Genomic DNA, 23,262 nt, shown 5'->3' with positions numbered 1-23,262 from the left:
ATGTGGACCCTCAAAGTGTCCATGCCCTTGGGAGAGACCATCTTTGTTCATACCGATGTTCTCATAGACATCAAGGAGACATTCAAACTTTCCTCTTCATTTTCTCTACACAGAAGAGACTTGCACCGAAATGATCAAAGCCAAGGTCAAAATTAGGGTTGTTGCTACAAGTGAGGATGGAAAAAGCCAAGCATCTAATAGCTCTTGGTATAAGTCACATGAAGTGCTTCTTCATTCTCTCTGGATGGCTCTGTCTCTTGGACTGTTACCCAACTTGGGTCAGACAAGTCTGTCTCTGTCTCTCTCTCTCTCTCTCTCTTTCTCTCTCTCTCTCTCTCCCTCCCTTCCTCCCTCCCTCCCGTCCTTATTCTCCCTCAGAACTCCCAAGTGGCTGGTGCAGTAATATTGATCCAAAGTTATTTCTTTCTTTGGATGGTCTTCCCTCCAGAAAGCCAACAAACCCCAGGATGGGAGGCTGGGGTACAGGGACTTGGCCTCAACTTCTGGGTGTTTATTTCTTCCCTGGGGAGAAGGGGAGGCTTGTGGATAGTTCAGAGATATGACTTCTTTCAGTACCATTTATTTCTTTGAGGGTGAGTAAAGGGGTTAACCGCAAATACCCCTTAGAGGTAAAAACATTCCAGTAAAAATACAATAGGAACCACTGGCAAGCGTACCCTTGGAGCAAAGTGGGAGTGTCTCAAGAGCTTACAGCAGACCCTCAGACAAACTTTTTGCTCTATGTCTGAAGCAGGATAATGCAGGACCAGTAAGGACATCTACTCTTTTGGGGCACAGCCTTGTAATGTAGTTATGGCTTTGCCAATTCCCAGAGTAGAGGGTGACCTTGGGGAAATCACTTACCTCTCTTTGCCTCTATTCCATTTTCTTCCCCTAAAATGGGTGTCAATGTACCTTCTCCCTATGTTTCTTAAATGAACTTCCTGAGGAAATGGGTAATAAGCACTTGGAATAATAAGCCTTCTTAGAGTGGAGTAGAAACGACTTTCATTCCACCCCCTTGGTTAAGACTACAGGAAATCTGTTCCCCAACACTTGAGTGCAGCTCAGGAGACTTAGATGGAGGCACTGGCTCCTTCCTAGGCAGTATACAGTCCTTCCAGGCAGATCCTGGGTCTGGCCCCAGGATCCAGTGTGGGTGATAACTTGTATGATGGCTGCATGGTGGGCGAATTCTTGATGAAATGATATTCTCCGGAGTTTTTCCAGTCAGGAGATGGAACACTCAGACCTTCCTCAAAACAAAGGGGATCTCACAGCACAGCATTTATAATAGTTGTTTTATATATATGAATATAATAATTAAAATAAAATATAATTTCCCTGACTCAGGGAGTTAGCTGCAAAGGCCCCAGGGAAGCAGCCCATATAATGCTATTTGTTTTGTGCCTGAAAGCCCTGAGCTTCCAGATCATAGCCTGCTGTGAATCTTCCACATAGCATTGAGAGAGCATGTCATAGCCCAACAGTTAAGAGCAGACTTGGGAGCCAAATTTAGGTCAAATTTTAGATCTGCTACTTAGTAGTTGGGTGATCTTGAACAAATTATTTAACTTCTTTGTGCTTAAGTTTTATCATCTTTTGAAAAAGAATCTCTACTTCCTTGAGTTAGAGGTATTAAGTGAGTATATATATATATATATATAAGAGAGAGAGAGGTATTAAATGAGTTTATATATATAATAAGTATAATATAACATATATAACACTTCATTGAGTTAGGGGTTTAAGTGAGGTTTTATATATATATATATATATCACTTAATATATATACATATAAACTCACTTAATACCTCTAACTTAATGAGGTAGATTATTTATCTATATCTATATCTGTATATCTGGCATTTAAACAAATTGATTTGTTTAAAAATTATTCCACAAGATAGTTTAAATACTACCCTTATTCTGGTTAAAATATTCTTGTCACATATGTTATTTAAGCCATATATGTGTATGTGTGCATATATATATATGGCTTAAATAACATGTGTGACAAGGATATTTGGCTTGGACATACACACATACATGGCTTGGACACTGGTACATAAAAAAGTTAAATGTTTGCTGTGGTGACGATGGTGATGATAATGATCACAGCTTCTCATTTAGTAACTGAGGTAGACCTTCTTTCAGTGAGAAATCAACATGACAAGAATAATATCATCCGATGGGAGCAGCAGAGACAAGTCAATTTTCTGAGCCAATTCAGAATCTGCTATTTGGAAATGACATAATGAGCAACTCTCTCTCAGGATCCTCTTGACTATCAACCAAAAAGGTGGCATCCTTATCATTTATCAGAAGGTATAATAAAATGTAGAGTTGCCTTCTAGCATGTTGTCAGACATAAATCCCTTAGGTTTGGAAAATGAATGGCTCAATTTTGTCTTGGCCTTTACAGCAATTGGAGAGGTATTATACCCCAATTCCAAGGGTATTATCTCTTCAAACTATCTGTATTGCTGTTGTTCTTTATTACCATGTAAATGAGATTAATAGAAGCTACATTTGAATGCTACTCTGAAAGTCAAAAGAGGAATCACTAAATAATAAAATCTTAACAGTGCAGGTAATACTTATTATTAAGCTGGCATAAATCTGTATTCAGTATTTCAACACCAATTACAGATTGTTTTTCTAGTTAAATAACAAGTGTGACAAGGATATTTTAACCAGAATAAGGGTAGTATTTAAACTATCTCGTGGAATAATTTTTAAACAAATCATTTTGTTTAAATGCCAGTTACTACCATTGTTCTAAGATAATAGAGAGTTCTTTTACTGCAGCACCTCACTTAGAAAAGAAAAAGAGCTGCAGCCTATAAAGAATGACATAGGAACACTTTTCTTTCTCTCAACATTTGGAATCTGAGGATAAGAGGAGGAAAACATGTCAACACATATTTGTACCATGATCCTCCTGCAGCTCTCACTAGAGAATAGTCGTCCATATACAAGGGGAGATAAATAATAGGTGCTGTCACACTGCATCATTTTTTAGGACAAAGGCACAAACCTGGGGATGTCTGTCAGCAGATTGATTCTGTTGGCTCAGGCTGAAGACTTGCACTGGATTCTTTTGCTGACCTGAGCCCTGTCTCCCATCCTGTATACATGGAAATATATAAGAAGGCAGTGGTGACTTCTGGAAGTACATTTCTCAGAGATGACAACTGAATTACTCCTTCTACTAAGGCAAAGAGCGTTAATCCATCCACAAGGCATAAGGTGCCTTCTGTGTGTTCAGATGTGCACACTTTTCTCAGAGAATGGGTGTGTTCAGGACAGCTTCAGTTGCAAATGAAAGAATCCTAACTCAAAGATTAAGTAACAAAGGGATTTTAAAAATATTCACCCAAGTGATGTTCTAGTTTCTGATGTTGCAAGATCCAAGAGCTCAAACAATATGTTCTCAGGACACCAAGCACTCTGTTTCCATCTCTACTGCTGCTCGCCTCTGCTTGGCTTCACTTTCAAGAGAATCCTGCCTGGCAGAGCAAGACCCATATGACTCACATGGAACTTAAAGCTCATGATTCTCAAGAAAGAGTAGGGTTTCTTCCCTGTAATCTGCATCAGTCCTTGAAAGTTGTCTGAGAGGAGGGGCCCTATGATTGAAAAAAATCACAAAAAGTCAGGAGGGCTGCTTCCCCAAACAGGAAAATGCTAGCATACATAAAAGAAGCAGGTGTTTGCTGCATCAGGAAAGATCTTGAATTAAAGATAATTATATTGTCCTGACTTAGAATTCCCAGCCAGGATTAACATGAAGGAGCAGGAATCTTATTTTGTGGAAGGAGACCAGGAAATTATCTTTGCTACTTTAGGAAAAAGAGAAGTCGAACAATTCTTTTTGATGGCCCAGTCAATTTAGGAATTTTATATTCCATGCTATGCTGAATTAATAGATGGCCAGTATAGTAGAATTGAAATGTAACTGGCCAACATTATTGCTCCGAGCTAACCCTTCTTCTCTTTCACTCTATGTTGGTATATCTGGTAGGCTCCTCCAAGCCACCAACAGCCTTCACACTATTACAGGTTGTTTCCACAATAGAATAAAATCACAAAATAAATGAATTCACATTAATGTGCTTTTGGCTTATTGGCCCTCCTGAGTCAGGATAGTGGTAGGAAAAGACAATTATCATCCTCAGAATTTCAGAATTGATGCTTTAGTGGTGGAATTTGGTGTTTTGAAGATGCATTTTTCTTCCAAATACTCTGAAATCATAAATTACCCTCTTTGCTTGACTGCAAAACCAATCATGTTCAGGCTTCTGGCCCCAGTTGGGATTTCGGGAGCATCTTGGCTTTCCAAATAGCTGTAATGTCTTGCAAATATCTCAGGCTCCTCTTGGTACCAGATAATCTTCAGACATATTAGTGTGGCATATATTTAGAGAGGAGGATGGCTTAATAGGGGACTTGTTCTAGCATATCCTACTAAGGCTGATCAAGGATAATCTAATCCAAGGCCGTCACTAGGGAGAAAAGTGAGGAGCCACTTTGCTAACAAAAAGTACAAAGCAGAAGCCATTTCTTTGAAATTGTTTCTGAATGTCAGAGTTCTTATAATAGTATCAATAGTTAACACTTACTGTGTTCTTACTATCTGCCATCCACTGTTCTAAGTGTTTTACACATAATTTGTCATGTGACTAAGCCTTTGCGGACAAGTAACTTACCCAAGGTCACACCCTTAGTGAATGGCAGAAGCCAGAATTTGAAATCACATACTTTGGCTCTAATACTTGTGCCCTTCATCTGAACATAAGTTTTATCTTATACTAATTTAAAACAAACAAACAAAACAAAAACCGTAACAAGGCTGACAAAAAGTTAATATACCTATGCCCCATTAATTCATTCATATGCAAAACAAATGTTTGTTCTTCTGTATGTTTTATAATTCTTATTTTTCAATCCTCAGACATGGGACCAGATGTGCAGGAGAAATTGCCATGCAAGCAAATAATCACAAATGCGGGGTTGGAGTTGCATACAATTCCAAAGTTGGAGGTAAAACAGAGGATTGTCCCTATAGCTTGGTGTTTTAATGTGAAGTTCACATCACCCATTGTAAATGGGGGAGGGGAGCTTTTCTTTTTAACAACTGGAGGAATAAATTAGTTCCATGCCAAAGTTGCTACAGGACTTGAATATGATTTGCTAGCAAGTCAATAGATATGGATTCCTGGAAAATGGATAGTTGAATATAGCATATACATCTTTGCAGGAAAAAAAATGTGGAAATGTTGCATAGCGTTTGAATCAAATCTAATTTTCTCTATGTTCTGATTTAGAATGGTTTGTTATTGAGTGCTTGCTAAGGAAACAGAAGGAGGAGGTAAATTTAGGCAAAGACTTTTCCTGTGTCTCAATTCTGTAGACGTTCTTCACTTTATAGAGAACAGCTTCAAAATTTAAAAAAAAATACATACTTCTTATATTAAGTAGCCAAATTTTATCTTTTATAGCAAGGATGTAGAATTTAATTGTTTTCATCAGTGTCCTTATGGGGAAACACATGGTAAGTTGCATTAGGGCAACTGTGGACATTTTAATAAAGAAACTATTTACAAGAATTAGAGAAAACCAACAAGGGGCTAAGAAGTGGTAGGCAGATGTTACCACCTTTAGCCTCAAGGAGCAAAGGGAAGAAGTCAGTAGAAAATAGAGAGGGAAAGCTGTGGTCACAGGAGAGAGCCACTGGATAGGCCTTGAGTACAACAACAGAGCTACTTCTAGGCAAAGGGGATCCAGGCAAAGGAGAGCTACTTCTAGGCAAAGGGGATCCAGGGGTATAGGCACCTCATTCTCCTCTTGATTCCCACCCTCTTGCTGGTGTCTTTAGTTGGCTGAACCCAGTGGAAAGATAGAGCCCATTGCTGCAGTCCATGTTCTAATGGTGAACAGTGGAAAGTGGATCTGCAGGGGCCAAGAGAAAAGAAAAAAAACTGTCTCTCCTCTTTATGCTATCCCTACCTCAGGCTTTCATGTTATGTTATAAGCTTCAAGTTTAGTTTGGTTTTCAAAAACCCTAATCAATTGTACAAAAAGAATCAATTGTAGAACATGCCAATTACAATAAAACCCCATTAAACTCTACATGAGTATACCTTGCATTTGGTTATGCATTCCTTTTTAGAAACCAAATAAATATACATCGTGACATGTAATGCATCTTTCACGAATACAGGGCACTCTTAGAATTTTAAGGGTCATTCCTGATTCCCTTGATACTAACATCTTCAAAGTGTTCTGTTAATTTTTTAAAAAAATGAAGGGAGAAGCACAAATTATGTAATCAGCTAGTAAAAGAATTCACTCTTTAAGTCATGATGAACGAAATAGCTATAGTTTGTGAAAGAATCATCTGAACCCTTCATTTTGTAGAGAAAGAATCAGAAGCAAGTGCTCAAGGTAATGAAAGCGAGTTTGTGGTAGTGTAGAACTGAAACACAAGATTCCAAGCCTACTGATGTTTTCCATTACTCCATCCTTTGATGGTCTGGCCCCAAATGCATTTTTTACCAATAATCTTCATTTATTAGGCACCTATTGTATGTCAGTTAATTACTCTACAAATATTATAGGCAGTGTATCCTGGTGGTTAACAGATTTAGGGGCAAGATTTGTAGGGTTCAAATTCTGGCTCCCCAATTTCAAGCTATGTGGCCTTGAGCAAGTCACTATCCCTCCCTGGCCTCAATCTCTCCATTTATAAAGTGAGGAGAATTACAGCACCCACCTCAAATGGTGGTTGTAAGGTTTAGATGAGTTTATACATGTAAAGCCTGTGGATTGGTGGCTGCATATAGACTATCACGAATCCACATGAGCTGTTATTATCATCCCTGTTTTACAGTTGAAGAAACTGAGGCACAGAGGGTTAACTGGCTTGCCCAAGATTCCACAGCTAGTAAGAGCGAGCTGGGATTTTTTTTTTTTTTTTTTTTAGATGGAGTCTTGCTCTGTCGCCCGGGCTGGAGTGCAGTGGCGCGATCTTGGCTCACCGCAAGCTCCGCCCCCTGGGTTCACGCCATTCTCCTGCCTCAGCCTCCTGAGTAGCTAGGACTACAGGCGCCCACCACTATGCCCGGCTATTTTTTTTTTTTTTTTTTTTTATGTATTTTTAGTGGAGACAGGGTTTCACCATGTTAGCCAGGATGGTCTCAATCTCTTGACCGCGTGATCTGCCCGCCTCAGCCTCCCAAAGTGCTGGGATTACAGGCATGAGCCCCCACATCCAGCCATTTTTTTTCTAAATGCATTTTTTTTTTTTTTGAGACAGAGTCTTGCTCTGTTGCCCTGGCTGGAGTGCAGTGGTTGCAATCTTAGCTCACTGCAACCTCTGCCTCCCGGGTTCAAGCATTTCTTGTGCCTCAGCCTCCTGAGTAGCTGGGATTATAGATGCGTGCCACCATGCCCGACTAATTTTTGTATTTTTAGTAAAGATGAGGTTTCTCCATGTTGGCCAGGCTGGTCTTGAACTCCTGGCCTCAAGTGATCCACCCACCTTGGCCTCCCAAAGTGTTGGTATTACAGGCATGAGCCACTGCGCCTGGCCCTAAATGCATTTTTAAACAATTTCTTTTTTACAAATACAACTTTCATTGATCATATCAATTTCATATCATTTTACCTTTGCTCCATAGTAAATAAGTGTGAAAATCTAAGGCTGCGCACTTTATTGCATTATGAGCCTGAAGCCAGAAATAACCAGGTAGCTGCCTGTAATCTGTCCAGATTGCTTTTGCCTTCCTGGCTCTTGAATTCATAAGTCTGATGATGGATGACAGCCTGTTGGAAAGCACAAAGAGCTACCGCACCTATGTTGTCCTGATGAAAAATGATTCCCCTTGGGGGTGAAATCCATGGCAATGATGTCATCCTTGAGATTATTTAGAAGAAAAGGAAGCATGTTCCTTGAAAATGTTTCTTAGCAAACACATGAAAGGATGGCCTCTGGGTTATTTTTAATCAGGGCTTAGAAACAAAAGTGCTTTCTCTATTTGTTAGTTTCCTGCTGTGGCTAGATCTTTTGAAGCTACATGTTTCCCGTACAGAGTCCTTGTGTGGTGTAGACTGGGCCACAGCCATTTGTGGGACAGCCAGGAGGAGGTGCATCAGCGGAGGGCTGCTTGGAGGGTCTTTCTGAAAGCTGGTCTGTCATTTTGTTGGGGTGGGAGGGAGGGCAAACATTTTGTAATTGACAACAATCACGGCCACTTCCTCTCATCCAAGGATGCTGCTCCGCTTCAGACTCAATGCCCAGAGCTATTGCTGGGAAGAGAGCCTTGAGTGTGACCAAAAAAAAAAAAAAATCACAGCTGCCTACACAGTGCATAGTATTATCTCTAAAGTGCGACAAAAAATCTTATGGGGGCAGCGACGTGTTCCTTCCTTCCATGGTGTCAGTAGCTGTGTTACAGAAATTGGGGACATCTATCTAGTAGTTACCTGGTTTTTGACTCTTAAAATCCTTTAAAAATACAAATAGTAAGAGTACTGGGCTTTTGTCCATGTACATACTGACATCAACCTTTGTGTGTGTTTGTTTATTTTGTTTCTCAGGCATAAGAATGCTGGATGGCATTGTGACGGATGCTATTGAGGCCAGTTCAATTGGATTCAATCCTGGACACGTGGATATTTACAGTGCAAGCTGGGGCCCTAATGATGATGGGAAAACTGTGGAGGGGCCTGGCCGGCTAGCCCAGAAGGCTTTTGAATATGGTGTCAAACAGGTAAGATGCTTTACACAGACTCACATGAAATGAAACCTAACCATCTGGATATGAGAAGAAGGAAAGAACACTTAGGTTACATGGAAAAACATTGTTGCGGATTTCTTAACAAAGTCATTTACAATTTTAAATGCACTTAGAGAGCCAAATCATTCTTCAGAGGGATGCGAGTTAAGGCTTAAGAAAGTTTTCCCTATTTGTGGCCAGGCACAATGGCCAAGGGAGGCAGATCACTTGAGGCCAGGAGTTTGAGACCAGCCTGACCAACATGGAGAAACCCCACCTCTACTAAAAACACAAAAATTAGCCAGGTGTAACTAGGTTGCACTGTTCTGCAACCTAGTTTAGACAGTGAAACTGTGGTCTCAACTTAGACGCCTATAGTCCCAGCTACTTGGGAGGCTGAGGCACAAGAATTGCTTGAACCCAGAAGGTGGAGGTAGCAGTAAGCTGAGATTGCACCACTGCACTCCAGCCTGGGTGACAGAGTGAGACCCTGCCTCAAAACTAAATATAAATAAATAAAATGAATTTTCCCTATTTGGGTCTGAGGTTGAATGGAAATTTATTACTTTTAGCATATTTATTTTAAAAGCACTTCTGGACATTTCTTTCTCCTTACTCATTTTCCTGCTGCTTTCGGGTTTTTACACTAGTAAAAAACTACCCAGACTTCTTCCAAGTGCTCTGGAAATGCCTTTCAAATATAGAAACGTGTTACCTTCTGCTCTGCACGTGCCTGTTGAATACCTGTGCCTTGGTTGGGTTGCTCTGTCACTTGGGTTTACTGTATTCTTGCACAGATTCTAAAGCCTTGTGCTCCACAAGATGAAACAAAAGTAGAAACTCTGGAGAGCACAAATTGAAAAATCACAGAAAGGGTGGCTTTGACGAGTTCCATTCAATTGAAGAGTCCCTTTTAATGCAGCTGCAAGGCAGATCTGAATAATTCCTAATTTTGTCATTCTATCAGTCAGCCAGAAGATTGAAGCAGAAAGAAAGAGAGGAAGTTCAAAGATTTAAGTGCAGTGACATAAACTAAGAGAAGGGTGGAAAAATATGAGCAAGTGCAAAACGCTAGATTATGAATCTGCATAAGAAAGAAAAGCGTGTGCTCAGCCCTACCCCAGGAGGGCCCAGAGACTGGCAGGGCCAGAGTCCAGTGGCTTCTAATACACAGCCTTGTGAGATTTCCAACATCGAAGCCAAAAGATCTGGAATTGAAAATAGATCCCAACTAGCTGTCTCTGAGAATTTTACACACATAGTCATTGGGGATTTTATTGGGATATAACAATGACCCCAATAGATGATAACAGATGATATGCATTCTGGCTTTTCCTTTAGGGGAGACAGGGGAAGGGGTCCATCTTCGTCTGGGCTTCGGGAAACGGGGGGCGTCAGGGAGATAATTGTGACTGTGATGGCTACACAGACAGCATCTACACCATCTCCATCAGCAGTGCCTCCCAGCAAGGCCTATCCCCCTGGTACGCTGAGAAGTGCTCCTCCACACTGGCCACCTCTTACAGCAGCGGGGATTACACCGACCAGAGAATCGTATGTTGCTTTTGTCTAATTCTCTCTGCTTAGTTAGGAGAGTGTGGCATGCATGCAAAATGATTCCCCTAACTGACCTTTGGTACGACTGATTTGCTTAAGCTTGATGTCTCAGTTGGGGAGACTCACACTTACTCACTTGAAAGGCTGGCATCCATCAGAAAGTTTTCTCTCCAGGGATAATGACACTTCTGCCAAGATGATCTTCCCCTCTGTCATTTTTAAACCCAGCCTTGAGAAGCCACCAAACCTGTCATTACACACAGCCGAGACTCCAAATGTCTTTTCTGCTTGTCTGATGCCTCCCTGGAAACAGCCTTAAAGGAGATTTCAGGGTTGTAGGGGCTTTATCACCCTTGTACTTTCTGATCCTTTAATAACAGGGATATAGTCTGACTTGCCCTGTAGCAGATGATAAAAATACAGAGTCTACACCAGCTATGTCTCCTAAGAATGGATGACCTGCAGGAAAATAGCAGTTTCAGTGTCCCCTGAGGTGAACTGTTCAGCATCTGGGTAAGCAGTTCGGGGAGGTTGTATGCTCAGAGAGCTCCTCCAGCCCACACTTGCCTGTGCCTTTGCTTCCATGAGTCAGATGGCCAAGGGCAATTATTAGATTTCCCTTCAAGGGCATGATGATGGAGGGGCATTTAGGGGCTTTGAGAACAAAGGGAGGCACTTTTAATTTAAAAAATGTAAGGCCCCCAATTTAACTCCTGACACAGAAAGAACCAACTAGCTAAAGTATATAGAACCTATCTCAATATCTCAAATAGCAGGTCATGATCTAATTAGAGGGTGGGTGAACCCTATAATAATGACCTTGGAATGCGTGCAAGATTCCTATTAATGGCATCTCAACAAAATTGTCAACATGAACATCTTCTTCATACAGGATCACTTCTGCAACCTAGTTTAGACAGTAAAGCTGTGGTCTCAACTTAGAAGTGTGGGCCTGCTTCTCATGCGCATCTCTTCAGCTACTCAAGTAATAGACAGTGGCATTCTACCCAGGGGTTTTTATGGCAGGCACATTTGATAGGGTTTGAAAGGGGCATATCAGACATCTGCCCCACTTGTCTTCAGAGCCCCTGGCTGTTGTCATTTCCCTGGGTGTCCAGAGCTGCCCTTTGAAAATGGCCTGTTGGGCATTTCAGAATCACCATTTCACAGACTGTTCCTTATCTTGGGTACCCTGCACTGAAGCAGAAGAAAGATTTTCTATCTTTGTAAAACTCCCTCCTTAAGAAAGCCAGCCTTAGGAGAGACAGCTGGTGGATTCTATTTGAGACAGTCTCAGTAACATAACCTTTTTCTTACGCAAACCTTTTCCTCAGCATAGTCATCTCTGGGGGCTTGCTTGCGTCAACAGGTAAAAAGGGCAACCTTGCTTCCGCAGCCCTCCTAGGAGCAGAGCCATCATAACTTGAGAAATTCAGCAACTCCAAGCAGGAAGCCAGTGGAGGTGATAATAGAACAAATTATTTTTTTACACCTCCCTCCCACACATCGAAATCTCGAGCTAGAACTTTGGTGCTGGAGCCTGGGTGGGTGTCTTGTTAGTAATCCCTTGGCCCAACCGGCAGCGCCGTGGTCCTTAAGGCAGACAGGAAGTCTTTTTAGTTTCTTCCCTTCATCTCAGCAATCTCTTCATTACCCTAAAGTTAGCCAGGGTAATTCCTTACTTGCAAGAAAATTATGTAAAACTACTTTCACAGAGAACATCTCGGGTAAGTCTCAGAATATGAGTCAGAAAATATAAATCACATTTTACAGATGGGGAGCCAAATGACTTGCCCGAGGACAAATCTATTAAGTAGCAGTTAGAGAATTTGAACCTAGAACTAAGTCCAGCACACTTTTCATTTTAAAGACCCACCATTTTCCTCAAAGTGTAAATGTGGACACCAACTCACAGGTATCAAATCTAGTTCAACAGTGAGTGCAAACTACATACTAAGCATTTTTTGTGCAAGTAGTTCAAAAGGCTAAGACCAGGATGGCTTCATATCCTTGTGCTGGAGAGGCAGCCGAATATCAATCTGAAGGCAAAAGGGAATTTTGTATGAGACAGAATTTCTAAATATGCCAGACCAAACACAATGGACCTGATGATTAATGGGCCAGCATGATTCACAGTGATTTTGAAACTTTGTTTTTTATAGACAGCATTTCGTATGGGAATCTCAGAAAAGAAAATATTCATAGTGGGAGTACTTCATCCCCAGAAAAGGCATCTTGCTGCCAGAATTATAAAGAAGTTGCATATAGAGGAGAGTGAACTAAAATATCAGCAGATGGCAAACATCCGCCTGTGGTTTAGAGGAGAAAGTAGGCAATCGAATCAGCTGAGTTTCCTGGTCAGAGCAGATGCTATGTGCCTTTGGCACAGTTAACCCCCAAGACAGGCTCACACTCCTCACATGTTCTCCCTGCCTTTCTCTCCTTCCTGACGTCATCCAGACAAGCGCTGACCTGCACAATGACTGCACGGAGACACACACGGGCACCTCGGCCTCTGCACCTCTGGCTGCTGGCATCTTCGCTCTGGCCCTGGAAGCAAAGTAAGGCCCAGAAAGCTTCTAATCACCTTTACAAAGGCTGATTCTCCTTACTTTTAATAACACTTTTTTTTCTGAATACATGGTTACAGAAGAAATTTTGGAATACTGCAAATAAAGATAAGCTCTTTCCTGCCACTTTGAGGTCACTAACCATAGTTAACATCTCAATGTAGATTTAACACACACACATCTTACAAAATTGGGATCTTAATATAGACATTATTTTGTAATCTGTTTTTAAAACCCATTCTACAATATATTAAACGTACTTTCTCCTGTCTAAATCAATATGCTTTGACCTTTAAAACTCATGCGGCCCCTCAAATCTTCTTCCCACTCAGCTACAACGCCTTTTGTTTATTCTCGTCCAGTTTAAATTAGTTTAAACTATTTGTTTAAATAGTTAAATAGTGTCCAGTGGGCAGTATTAGGAACAAGTTTAAAAAACTCCTTTCTTTGAATATATAAGCCTAGTGCCGGAGCTGATATAACCACATCAGGGGACAGGAGATTTAAAGGTAGGATTTTTATATTTTCATAGTGTTCCATTGTATAAATGCAAATTTTGTTAAAGTCATCTAATCATGCTTAAACACCATTGTCAGTAAATATTAGTTGTCATCTCTGATAATTTCCTCAGGATAAACACTCAGAATTGGAATTTCTGGGTCAAAGGGCAAGCATGTTTTAATGATTTTGATACATATTGACAAGGTGCTACCTTGAACGACCATACCATTTTATATTCCCTCCAGGAGTATATGCGTGAAAGTGCCAGTTTCCAAAACCCTTGTCAAAACTACTTTTATTATCTTTTAAAATATTTGCTATGTTGATAGGTGAAAACAGTATCTCATTTTAATATGCTTGTATTTAATTACTAATGAAGCTCAATATTTCATACCCTTTAGCTCTTTGTCTTCTGGGGTTGCTTCTTTATGGCCTTAGTTTTGTTTTATGGCCTTGGTTCACAAAAGCTAGATGCTTTATAAGTTTGACATTTACCTTTTAATTTGTTTCTATGTAATTTTTAATGAAATGTAGTTAATATGTATGTAGTTATGTTTGTCAGTCTGTTTCTTTAAGGCTTCTTCCTTTGCTTTTATGCTCAGAAAAATCTTCACAACCCCAAATTAGATAAACATTTATTTATATGTCTTTTATTATGGTTTCTTTACCATATTTAAATTCTAAATCCCTCTGGAATTTATTTTAGTGTATGATGTTAAAAAAAGATTTAACTTTTTTTTTTCTCATAATTACCCAATAGTCCAATACTTAACACAGAGGAAAAAAATTGAACTGTCTCTCACTGCACATCACAGCTTTTTATGTGTCCTCATTCCTGCTTTCTGATGTGTGGTGACAGTGAATCTTGAAATGTCAAGTCGGGTGCTATGGTTGAATATTAGAAGAAGTGATTAAACTTGTAAATTACTATTATCCTTCCTAATAAGGAGATTATCCTAGAATAAATTACATATTCTCTAGAGAGAGAACAAAGCAGTGTCCTTATGTCATGTTCGGTAGACTCAGTTCATAATAACAGAACAGAAGAACATCTTGGCCTTTGCCATCACTGGAAAAGCCCTGAGGTTCCTGAGCCTTTGTCCAGGAAAGTCCAGTTTATCTCTAGGATCCCTGGGGCTTCCTATGGAGATGGGGTATATTCCTGGGTATCTCAGCTGTGAGATGGCCACAGTGTTGCTAAGCAAGGAAGTCTAGCAAGACTCTTACCAAGAGTCCACCTACTTGGAGGGGCTGGCAAGATGCTTGGTAAGGAAAGAAGTAAATTCAGGTGCTCATGTAGATATAGATATTGGGCCCTCCAGAAAAGCTATGTTCAGAATCTAAATTCACTTATAATAGGAACTAGATGGACAAAAGACAGAAATCTATGAACACAAGCTGACACTGGCATCAGCAGATCCAAATTAACTGAGAAATAATTGTCCAAGCAGTGAAAATTGCAAGGAACACCTGGCTTCAAGTTCTAGCTCTACCACTAGCTATGTGACCTTAGGCAAGTTAATTTACTTGTGGGGTTCAGTCTTTCCATCTATCAAATGAAGGGGTCAAACCAGACCTTTTTTTACAAACTTCTTCTCTTCCTAAGATTCTCAGAGTTGAGACTGAAAATGTCAGCCTGTATAGGTAATCCAACATGAACTGTTGGGGTCAGTGATGAGGGTCTGGACTGGAAGAAAATAGGGTCCTATGGATTATAGGATCCTGTGCAACACACCTATTACATTTAAGATTTCAAAACACAGACTACTACCCCAGGGTGCTGTTAAAAGAAAGCAATCTTAAAATTTTATGTCTAGAGCCTTTCTTCTCTATCCAACACCTGTCAGATGCATGTAAATATAACTAGTCGTGCCTAGTCCATCCTTGTATAGTGACCAATATAGTAGAAATATCCATCTGCTGAACAGATGTAATGTCAATTTTATGTGAGAGCTGAAATTGTAAAAGTGCAATCCTTGGTTTCTAAAATCTCAAGTCTTCTTTTTCTGTATAGTAGAAAATGATCCTATATAGAAAATAATCCTTCCCTTTTCTTTTTCTTTTGGAGACAGAGTCTCACTCCGTCACCCAGGCTGGAGTGCAGTGGCGTGATCTTGGCTCACTGCAACCTCCACCCCTCAGGTTCAAGAAATTCTCGTACCTCAGCCTCCCGAGTAGCTGGGATTACAGGCATGTGCCACCACGCCTGGCTAATTTGATCCTTCTTTTTTCTATATAGGAGAAAATGATCTAGGAATGATCTAGCCTCATTAATCTTGGTCTCTGATGGACAGTCTCTAAAGCAGGTGTTTCATTTCTGTGAAACACTCGGATGAGTTCCAAGGGGTCCATGAATCTCTTTGCAACTAAATGTGGAATTGCTTATAAATGTATGTATGGCATATTTCTGGGGAATGGCTTATAGGTTTCACCAGATTCTCAGTGCTCGTGATTTAAGAGATATTAAGAGTCTATGATCTCCCAGGTGCATATCATAAGAATTTAATTCCATTCATTTTGACTCAATTCATCAGTAAGATAGATGTGACTGATCTATCTTAACATTTATATCCTTACTGCCAAGGTACATAGAGATTATTAAGATTTCTGTTCTCAATTGAACATTTTTCTGAACTCTATTCAATTGTCTATACCAAAGCTGAATGCCAGAATTTCTAGACGTGTGACCAAGCTTATCCCAAGGCACTCAAGAATGAGAAAATCATTTAATCATGTGCCATCCCACGGGAACAACTATGGAGACTGAAGAGCCCTTGCCTAAATTTATCAAGAATAATGGCATCCAATATTGATTAGGTTCTTACTATAGACCAGACACAGCTGGCCTTTTTATATACAATATTAATTATAATCCTTACAACATTCTTATGACATAGAAATTATTAATTTCACCTATAAATGGGAAAAAATAAGGCTCAGAGAGGTTGAGATATATAACCAATATCCCACAAAGAAATTCAAACTCAAGTCTCTCTGACTGCAAGGCCTGTGCTATCAGCAACCACACCTTGCAGCCTCCCATGGCCCTGTGAGGGAGAGGCAACGTTGAATGGCAGCCTATCATCCCCTCAAATAAAGGAAGGTTTGGAAGATTGAGGCTGATAAATGAGCATGCATTTATGAGTTTCTCATAAGTTTTCTGTCACAAGCAGACTACTCAATATGCTGTGTTAAATGTTATATAGCCAGAGTGTTGGGGAATGGGAGGAGAAAAGGAAAGGAGAAGGAATGGTTTCTGGCTGAAATATGCACAAAGAAATACTTTCCTTCCCCAAAGCAATGTTTCTCAAGCACCAGCATACATAGTCATCACTTGGGGAGTTTATTTAACATGAAGGTTCCCAGGTCATTTTGCCAGCAACTATTCAGACCTTGTATCTGCCTAGAAGTTTCTGGTATGCAATCTAGGAATTCCTTTTTTAACAAATCTCCCAGGCACTTTTTAATGCTAGTAATACCTTAACCAAGTTTTGAGAAACAAATGCTATAAAGAGTTACTTTTACCACTGTGTTTTCCTACAACCTCATCCACCTGTGTTTGTGTAGAAACGCATTAGGGTAGTTAATAGGTGTATCTTGGAGATAAATATACTAAGAGAGGAAGGAGTTCCTTGCACAAATGTTTGTGGCACTATTATTATTATGTAGTGAGTATACCTAAGAAAGCTGTAGAAAATAGCCTAAGCCTTCTGAGGAGAGATCAAAAGAATCAGAATAATTTTTAATAGGTGAGGAAAACTCTGAAGTGAACCATTGAATCCCTTCACACATTTGGAAATATTAAACAAACAGATGAGCCAAACTTCTGGTCTTATTAAAGCCTGGAGAAAGAGAAATGGACTTTCAATGCTGCATGAAACCTTTGGGAAAAAATCACAACAAAAAATTCTTGACTTAGTGGGTTGTGAAATGTTAGAAAGTCCAAGTTAGAAAAATTTTAAGATCTAGGCTAATTTAGGTATGATTAGAGGCTGAACCAGACAGCTCCTAAGACTTTTCACTCTGGAATTTTGTCTCCAAATTACATTACCTACATCTCTTCTAATTAGAAGCAATGCTTAATTCAGTGTTTAATTCCATACCCTTACTTTCTGTAAACATATCTTTGATTAGCAACTCAATGCAGTGTTTAAAAACTTAATTATCGTGGATGTCATTGAGCACAAATTAACAAAGGAAGGCTGTCAGGAATGAGTAGCACTATTGTTAGCAGCTCCTTTTCATTTATGAAATACAAGCACAGGAATGAACAATAACTCTGTTAGAAAAATACACCGGGGCCTGTTGTGGGGTGGGGGGAGGGGGGAGGGACAGCATTAGGAGATACACCTAATGTAAATGACAAGTTAACGGGTGCAGCACACCAACATGGCACATGTGTACATCTGTAACAAAACTGCACGTTGTGCACATGTACCCTAGAACTTAAAGGATAATAATAATAAAAAAAGAAAAATAGGTTTTTCTAATTGCATGACAATGAAGCTCCTTAATATTTTGCAGAGACTAGATAAAGGAAAATTTTAAAACAAAACCTGCAACTACATATAAAATAAATGCTCTACTACAGAAACATAGGACACATGTGCTATATGTGATAATCACGATTATCAGCACCTTGCCTTAAGCCTCCTCAGTACGCTTCCTCCTTCCTTCCTCCACACATGCACCTGCACACACTGATGATCCAAACGGAAAACTGGTGTGTTGCCCATTGACTGCCTTGATAAGAGGCTTTTACCTAAAACTCCTTTTAAAAGACTGGAAGGAAGCAAGCATTTCAATAAAATGCCCTATTCTATTTACAAGTGTACCAGGTGATTATGAGGCAAGCATTCTGGGACTCACTGAGGATCCCTAAACTGGTGTCCTTCCAAGGCCTCTGTCAGTCCCTCTCCGGGGTAAAGTGGTATGTTTGTCGGGAGCTCAGCTCAGGTGAGCTGACCTGTCAGGTGTGGAGTAGCCTATTAATTCAACAAGCCAAAAATGAAAGCATTGAGCCTTTAGTCACTTACTGCTATGACATAATCAAGAGTCTGAAACCGGAGAAAACACTTACTCGCCCTGTTCCTGGCATACCGGTTGAGTGGCTCGGCACAGACTTGAGGGTCATCTCACTGCTGAGGGAGCCCCGAACAAAAGGCTCTGGCAATTTTATGGACTCTAAGGTGTGAGGCGGGGAGGGACCAAGAGAGTACGGGAGTGGAGAAGCACCAGGCACTGAGTCCAAGTGAGGACAGTGTCTAGATGTTTCCCCTCCTCTCTCCACGAGGAGGCCTGACTGAGGGACCTAGGAAGGAAGGCTCTCACCAGCTAGGAATGTCAATATGGGAAGAACACGAGGGGCCAGGGGGCCTGCGGCCTTCATGGAAACTCCTCTCAGAGGCTGCAAGCCACAAGCTGTGCACTGTGTCTGCATGGGGAGGGCAGCTTTCCCGTGTGTCGTGCCAGGTAAGACCTTTGAAATCGCCTATGGTCAGGCCTGAAAAATCACACACGGTTTATAACTAGGAGCCAGACTCTTCAGCGTTTAGGAATGTCCACTGCCTCTTTCTTGTCACAGGGGATTACTGAGCCCGTACATGATGGGCTCTGGGGTGAAGGCAGCAAAGTGAGCCAGACTCCCCTGATGATTGTTCTCCAACCAAGTGCTGAGACAGGAAACTTGAGGAGTAAAAACTGGGGCATCTACTTATTACATAATGCTTGATTGGCTTCAGGGAACAATACAGGTCTCAAAGTCAAGGAAAAGTCTGAGAATCTGACTGATGACTAGGAGCAATATGTTTTAAAATTATATTTGGGGCTAGTTAGCACTTAGGCGTGTTCAGTCTCTGAACCAACCATATCTGCTGAGCATATACCCTGTGCCCAGCATTCTTCTGGGTGCTACACATCAGAGAACAAGATAGATAAAGATCTCACCACTTCTCATGGTTAAATTAGAACCAGGGAGAGAGACATTAACAAAACACAATACAAATGAGTTTCTTGAATGTTAGAAGCCTGTAAGTGCAATGGAAGGAGAACATGCACATATAGCAGAATAAGAGAGCTCGGGAGCAGGTGGGAGGGTGGAAATTTTAAATAGGTTGATCAAGGAAGGCCTCATCACAGGATAATAGATCCAACAATCCCTTGTATCTCTGACTTATCTTTATATTGTTGCTAAATTAATCTTACTAAGACTTATGATTTTACTATTTCCTTACTCAAAAATCCTCACTGATTCCCACTGCCCAAAGGATAAAGTATAAGCTTCTTTTCTGGCATACAAGGTTCTCATCGCTCTGGCTCAGTACTCCTCACTGCCTCTCCCCTGCCCCAGCAAACCAGGCTGTCATCTGGCCACACCTGTACCGTCCCACTTTGGTGCTTTTGCTCCCGTGGCCTTCTTCTCTATCTCCACTTCTTAACACTCTACCCCCGTCAAAGTCCAGCTCAAATATTTCTCCCCCACAAAGTTTTCCTAGATCTTTATATTCCATGGAAATTCTTTCTACTCTAAACTCCCACAATGCATTAAGGTATGAATATAGCACTCACCAGATAGAATTATAAAAAGCCTTAATTCTTTTTACTGGGTTGTAAACTTCTAAAAGACAAGAACCACATCCTTGAATATCCCCACAGTATTAGCATAGTGCCTTGCAAGAGTGAGCTCAAAAAAGGCAATACATGTTTACAGCAGGTAGCCAGTCTGTGTCTTTAACATCTCACTCTTCCTAAGAAGGAAGTCAAGGCCTCATCTGTGGGTTCATAATGCTGAAAGTGCTAAGGCTTTTAATGGACAGCATGAGACTGGAGGGCATAAAGAAAATGTTACCATTTAAAATGTTTGCTCAGTTAAATGGAAGTAATTAGAAATTAAGGACAAAGTTTTATACTTCTACATTGCTGAGGACTGAATTCTACTCATAGTAAAAGCTTATGTGCTCTGGAGAGAAGTCATAACTTACATGTTACAGGGAGAAGTTTTCAGCTCTGTATTTTGAATTCTGAATGAAAAGATACATGAACAGTAATAGTACACTAGAATAATATAACTACAATAGCAAAAGGCACTTCATAATCCCTGAATGGAGATGCTTATTGTTAGCACTTGCTTTTGCAAGGAAACTTCATTTTTCTCTGAAAGACACTTTGGGTCACTTCCCCTCCAGCCCAAATCTCACCTGGCGGGATATGCAGCACCTGGTTGTCTGGACCTCTGAGTATGACCCGCTGGCCAATAACCCTGGATGGAAAAAAAATGGAGCAGGCTTGATGGTGAATAGTCGATTTGGATTTGGCTTGCTAAATGCCAAAGCTCTGGTGGATTTAGCTGATCCCAGGACCTGGAGGAGTGTGCCTGAGAAGAAAGAGTGTGTTGTAAAGGACAATGACTTTGAGCCTAGGTAAGTATCTCCTGGAATTTTAAACACATGTGTACCCATGGCATAATTTCATTACTGTGTTTGCCATTCTGCCTGATTTTTTTGTACTTACTCTTCTGAAGTAGATGGAGGTGGAGTTTTCTAGTGTTTTCTGTGGGTCTCCATGGGGATTCACTGAGAGACCAAAGCTCTAGAAACCATGTTAACACATTTGCATGTTCCTCTTGTAGTCCACCTACCACATAGCACCCAGTCTAAGACGCACCATTGTTTCATTGTCAATTAAACTGTGATCAACCACCCATCAGTTTTAAGATTCATTCTAAATTCAATGTTTAACTATTTTTTTAAAATGCATCTTAGGGTTGATGAAATGCAGCACTTGCCAACCAGTTTTACCCAAAATCTGCTTGCAAAATAGCCTTGCTTCATGCCACAGTGCTGTGTGATTCACGGCTTTTCTTCCATGAAGGATTCTTTATCATACACTTGCACAGACTCCCTCTAGCACACCACATCTTGTCACAGAAGAAATTTCTCCTATGAGTGTTTTGTAATTTCTATCAAAGCAATCAAAATAATACTGAAGACCCGCTCACACAAGATATCCAAGGATGGGAGGCTTGCTTGGGGCATGCCTTCAGAAGGCCTTCTAGATAAAATCATTTTTTTCTTAAGAGGAGCTTTTTGATGGGTCTACAATAAATCTGCCTGAATTTGACTCCACAGCAAATAGCATTGTATTTAAGTATTAGTGCCCCTTACCATTTTCTTATGCATTAAAATTCATGTATACATAATTCTGAATTAGGTTCTTACACATCACAGGGAGTGACAAAAAGCTTAGTTGAGTGTCTAGTCAAGATTGATGCGTGCAGACATGCATAAAATGCAAGGAAGTTTGGATATACTTTATTCAATGCTGATTCTTTAATGTATTTAGAGCCCTGAAAGCTAATGGAGAAGTTATCATTGAAATTCCAACAAGAGCTTGTGAAGGGCAAGAAAATGCTATCAAGTCCCTGGAGCATGTACAATTTGAAGCAACAATTGAATATTCCCGAAGAGGAGACCTTCATGTCACACTTACTTCTGCTGCTGGTAAATTAAAAGAAAAATGTTCTAAGCCATTTACATTTTTAAGTGTAAGTTGAATGATTCAAATAACTGATTGCTTTTGTTTATTCATAGAACGAAGTCTCCTAATAGATATTTTCAGGTCTTAAAAAACATGCTTATTTTTTCCTTTTTCTTGGTGTTAGGTCTCCCTCTGCCCTGCCCATTTCCACTGATCCTTTGATAAGCAGAGAATGAGGCCCATTCAAATAATGCTAATTAATACACTTTTCTGAAGTCTTGCATTTTCAAACTGTTTACTTTTCCATTTTATTGACCTATCACTTTTCTCTTAGATAACAAATTAATGAAAGTTACTCTGATAATTAACCAAACTCACAGATATATCCGAAACATACAAGGAGTCCACTGAAAACTGGGAATTCAGATCGATTAGAGGAGATTGAGAAGATTAACAAATTTACCATAGTAACATGAATAAGGCCATTTTATATGATGTATGAACATTTGCTTTTTCCTGCGAGGGCACTAATTCAGATAAGATAGTTGATGGGAAAGAGCTCGTATAATCTAACCAGGAGGAGCAGTCCCAACACTCCTTTATGTTTTAGTAGGACTCAACTGACTAAATTTGGTTTCTGTGGGTGATATGTGAGGAAAGATGAGCTATCTCTATGATCTTCCTCCTGAATATTAATTCCTAGAGGTTTGGAATGGGCTGTGTTAATTTTGAAGTTATGCTTTCTAGATGTATTGGAATTAACCTGAAATCTTGGTGGAATGATTTTTTAATTGATAGACCTACAGTTATTTAACCCTTCCACATAGAACTATTATTAATTGATCTAGAAAGGGCTTGGACTTGCAAATTTACAGATAATCTTGTCTTTTAATATAAGAGATTGTTAAATTAATATATCTTTAAGAAATTAATACATTAATTAAATAATTATGATTATTAATGATTGTATAATAAATTAAATAATAATTTTTATGTCTAAATCATCATGGAGTCAGGCACCTACTAAATTTTCAAGATTTCCTCTCACACTTCAGAAATGATAGTTTCATTAAAATATTTTTAGATTTTTGACTAATTCAATTTGTAAATGTAGTTCGCCGAGTTTTCCTTATTTAAATAAACCTTAGTCAACATATTCATTCATTCATTCATTCATTCATTATTTTTTCCACAATATTTATTGAGGCAAATAATATTATTCATTATTATATATGCCAGGCAATGTGCTAAGTACTATAGATAAAAACATATTTTTTCCTTGTGAGCGTCTCTATCCTGGTCTTATACTAAAAGAGAAAATTAGGAGAACTCATCTTTTTCAGCTTTTATTTTCAGTTATCAGATGCTAGAGTGTA

The 23,262-nt window shown here is 39.8% G+C and overlaps 1 protein-coding gene and 1 long non-coding RNA gene across 2 annotated transcripts in view; one reads left to right on the top strand and one right to left on the bottom strand.

The window, feature by feature from the left end:
* LOC134731747 (uncharacterized) overlaps nt 1–23,262 on the bottom strand; it is a 202,807-nt gene that overhangs the window by 96,728 nt on the left and 82,817 nt on the right. The gene's annotated exons all lie outside the window — the stretch shown is intronic.
* The window catches only part of PCSK1 (proprotein convertase subtilisin/kexin type 1), a 42,364-nt gene that overhangs the window by 11,911 nt on the left and 7,191 nt on the right, over nt 1–23,262 (top strand). Inside the window, exons 6-11 of the mRNA XM_055233367.2 lie at nt 4,958–5,046; nt 8,605–8,777; nt 10,125–10,337; nt 12,801–12,901; nt 20,596–20,829; nt 21,752–21,909. Coding sequence (XP_055089342.1) covers nt 4,958–5,046; nt 8,605–8,777; nt 10,125–10,337; nt 12,801–12,901; nt 20,596–20,829; nt 21,752–21,909 — 968 coding nt within the window. The remainder of the gene's footprint in view (nt 1–4,957; nt 5,047–8,604; nt 8,778–10,124; nt 10,338–12,800; nt 12,902–20,595; nt 20,830–21,751; nt 21,910–23,262) is intronic.

This window comes from Symphalangus syndactylus, chromosome 11 (genome assembly GCF_028878055.3).
Source record: "Symphalangus syndactylus isolate Jambi chromosome 11, NHGRI_mSymSyn1-v2.1_pri, whole genome shotgun sequence".
Lineage (NCBI taxonomy): Eukaryota > Metazoa > Chordata > Mammalia > Primates > Hylobatidae > Symphalangus > Symphalangus syndactylus.
The sequence above is the reverse complement of the archived record's forward strand: the minus strand, read 5'-3'. Positions and strand labels throughout refer to the sequence as shown.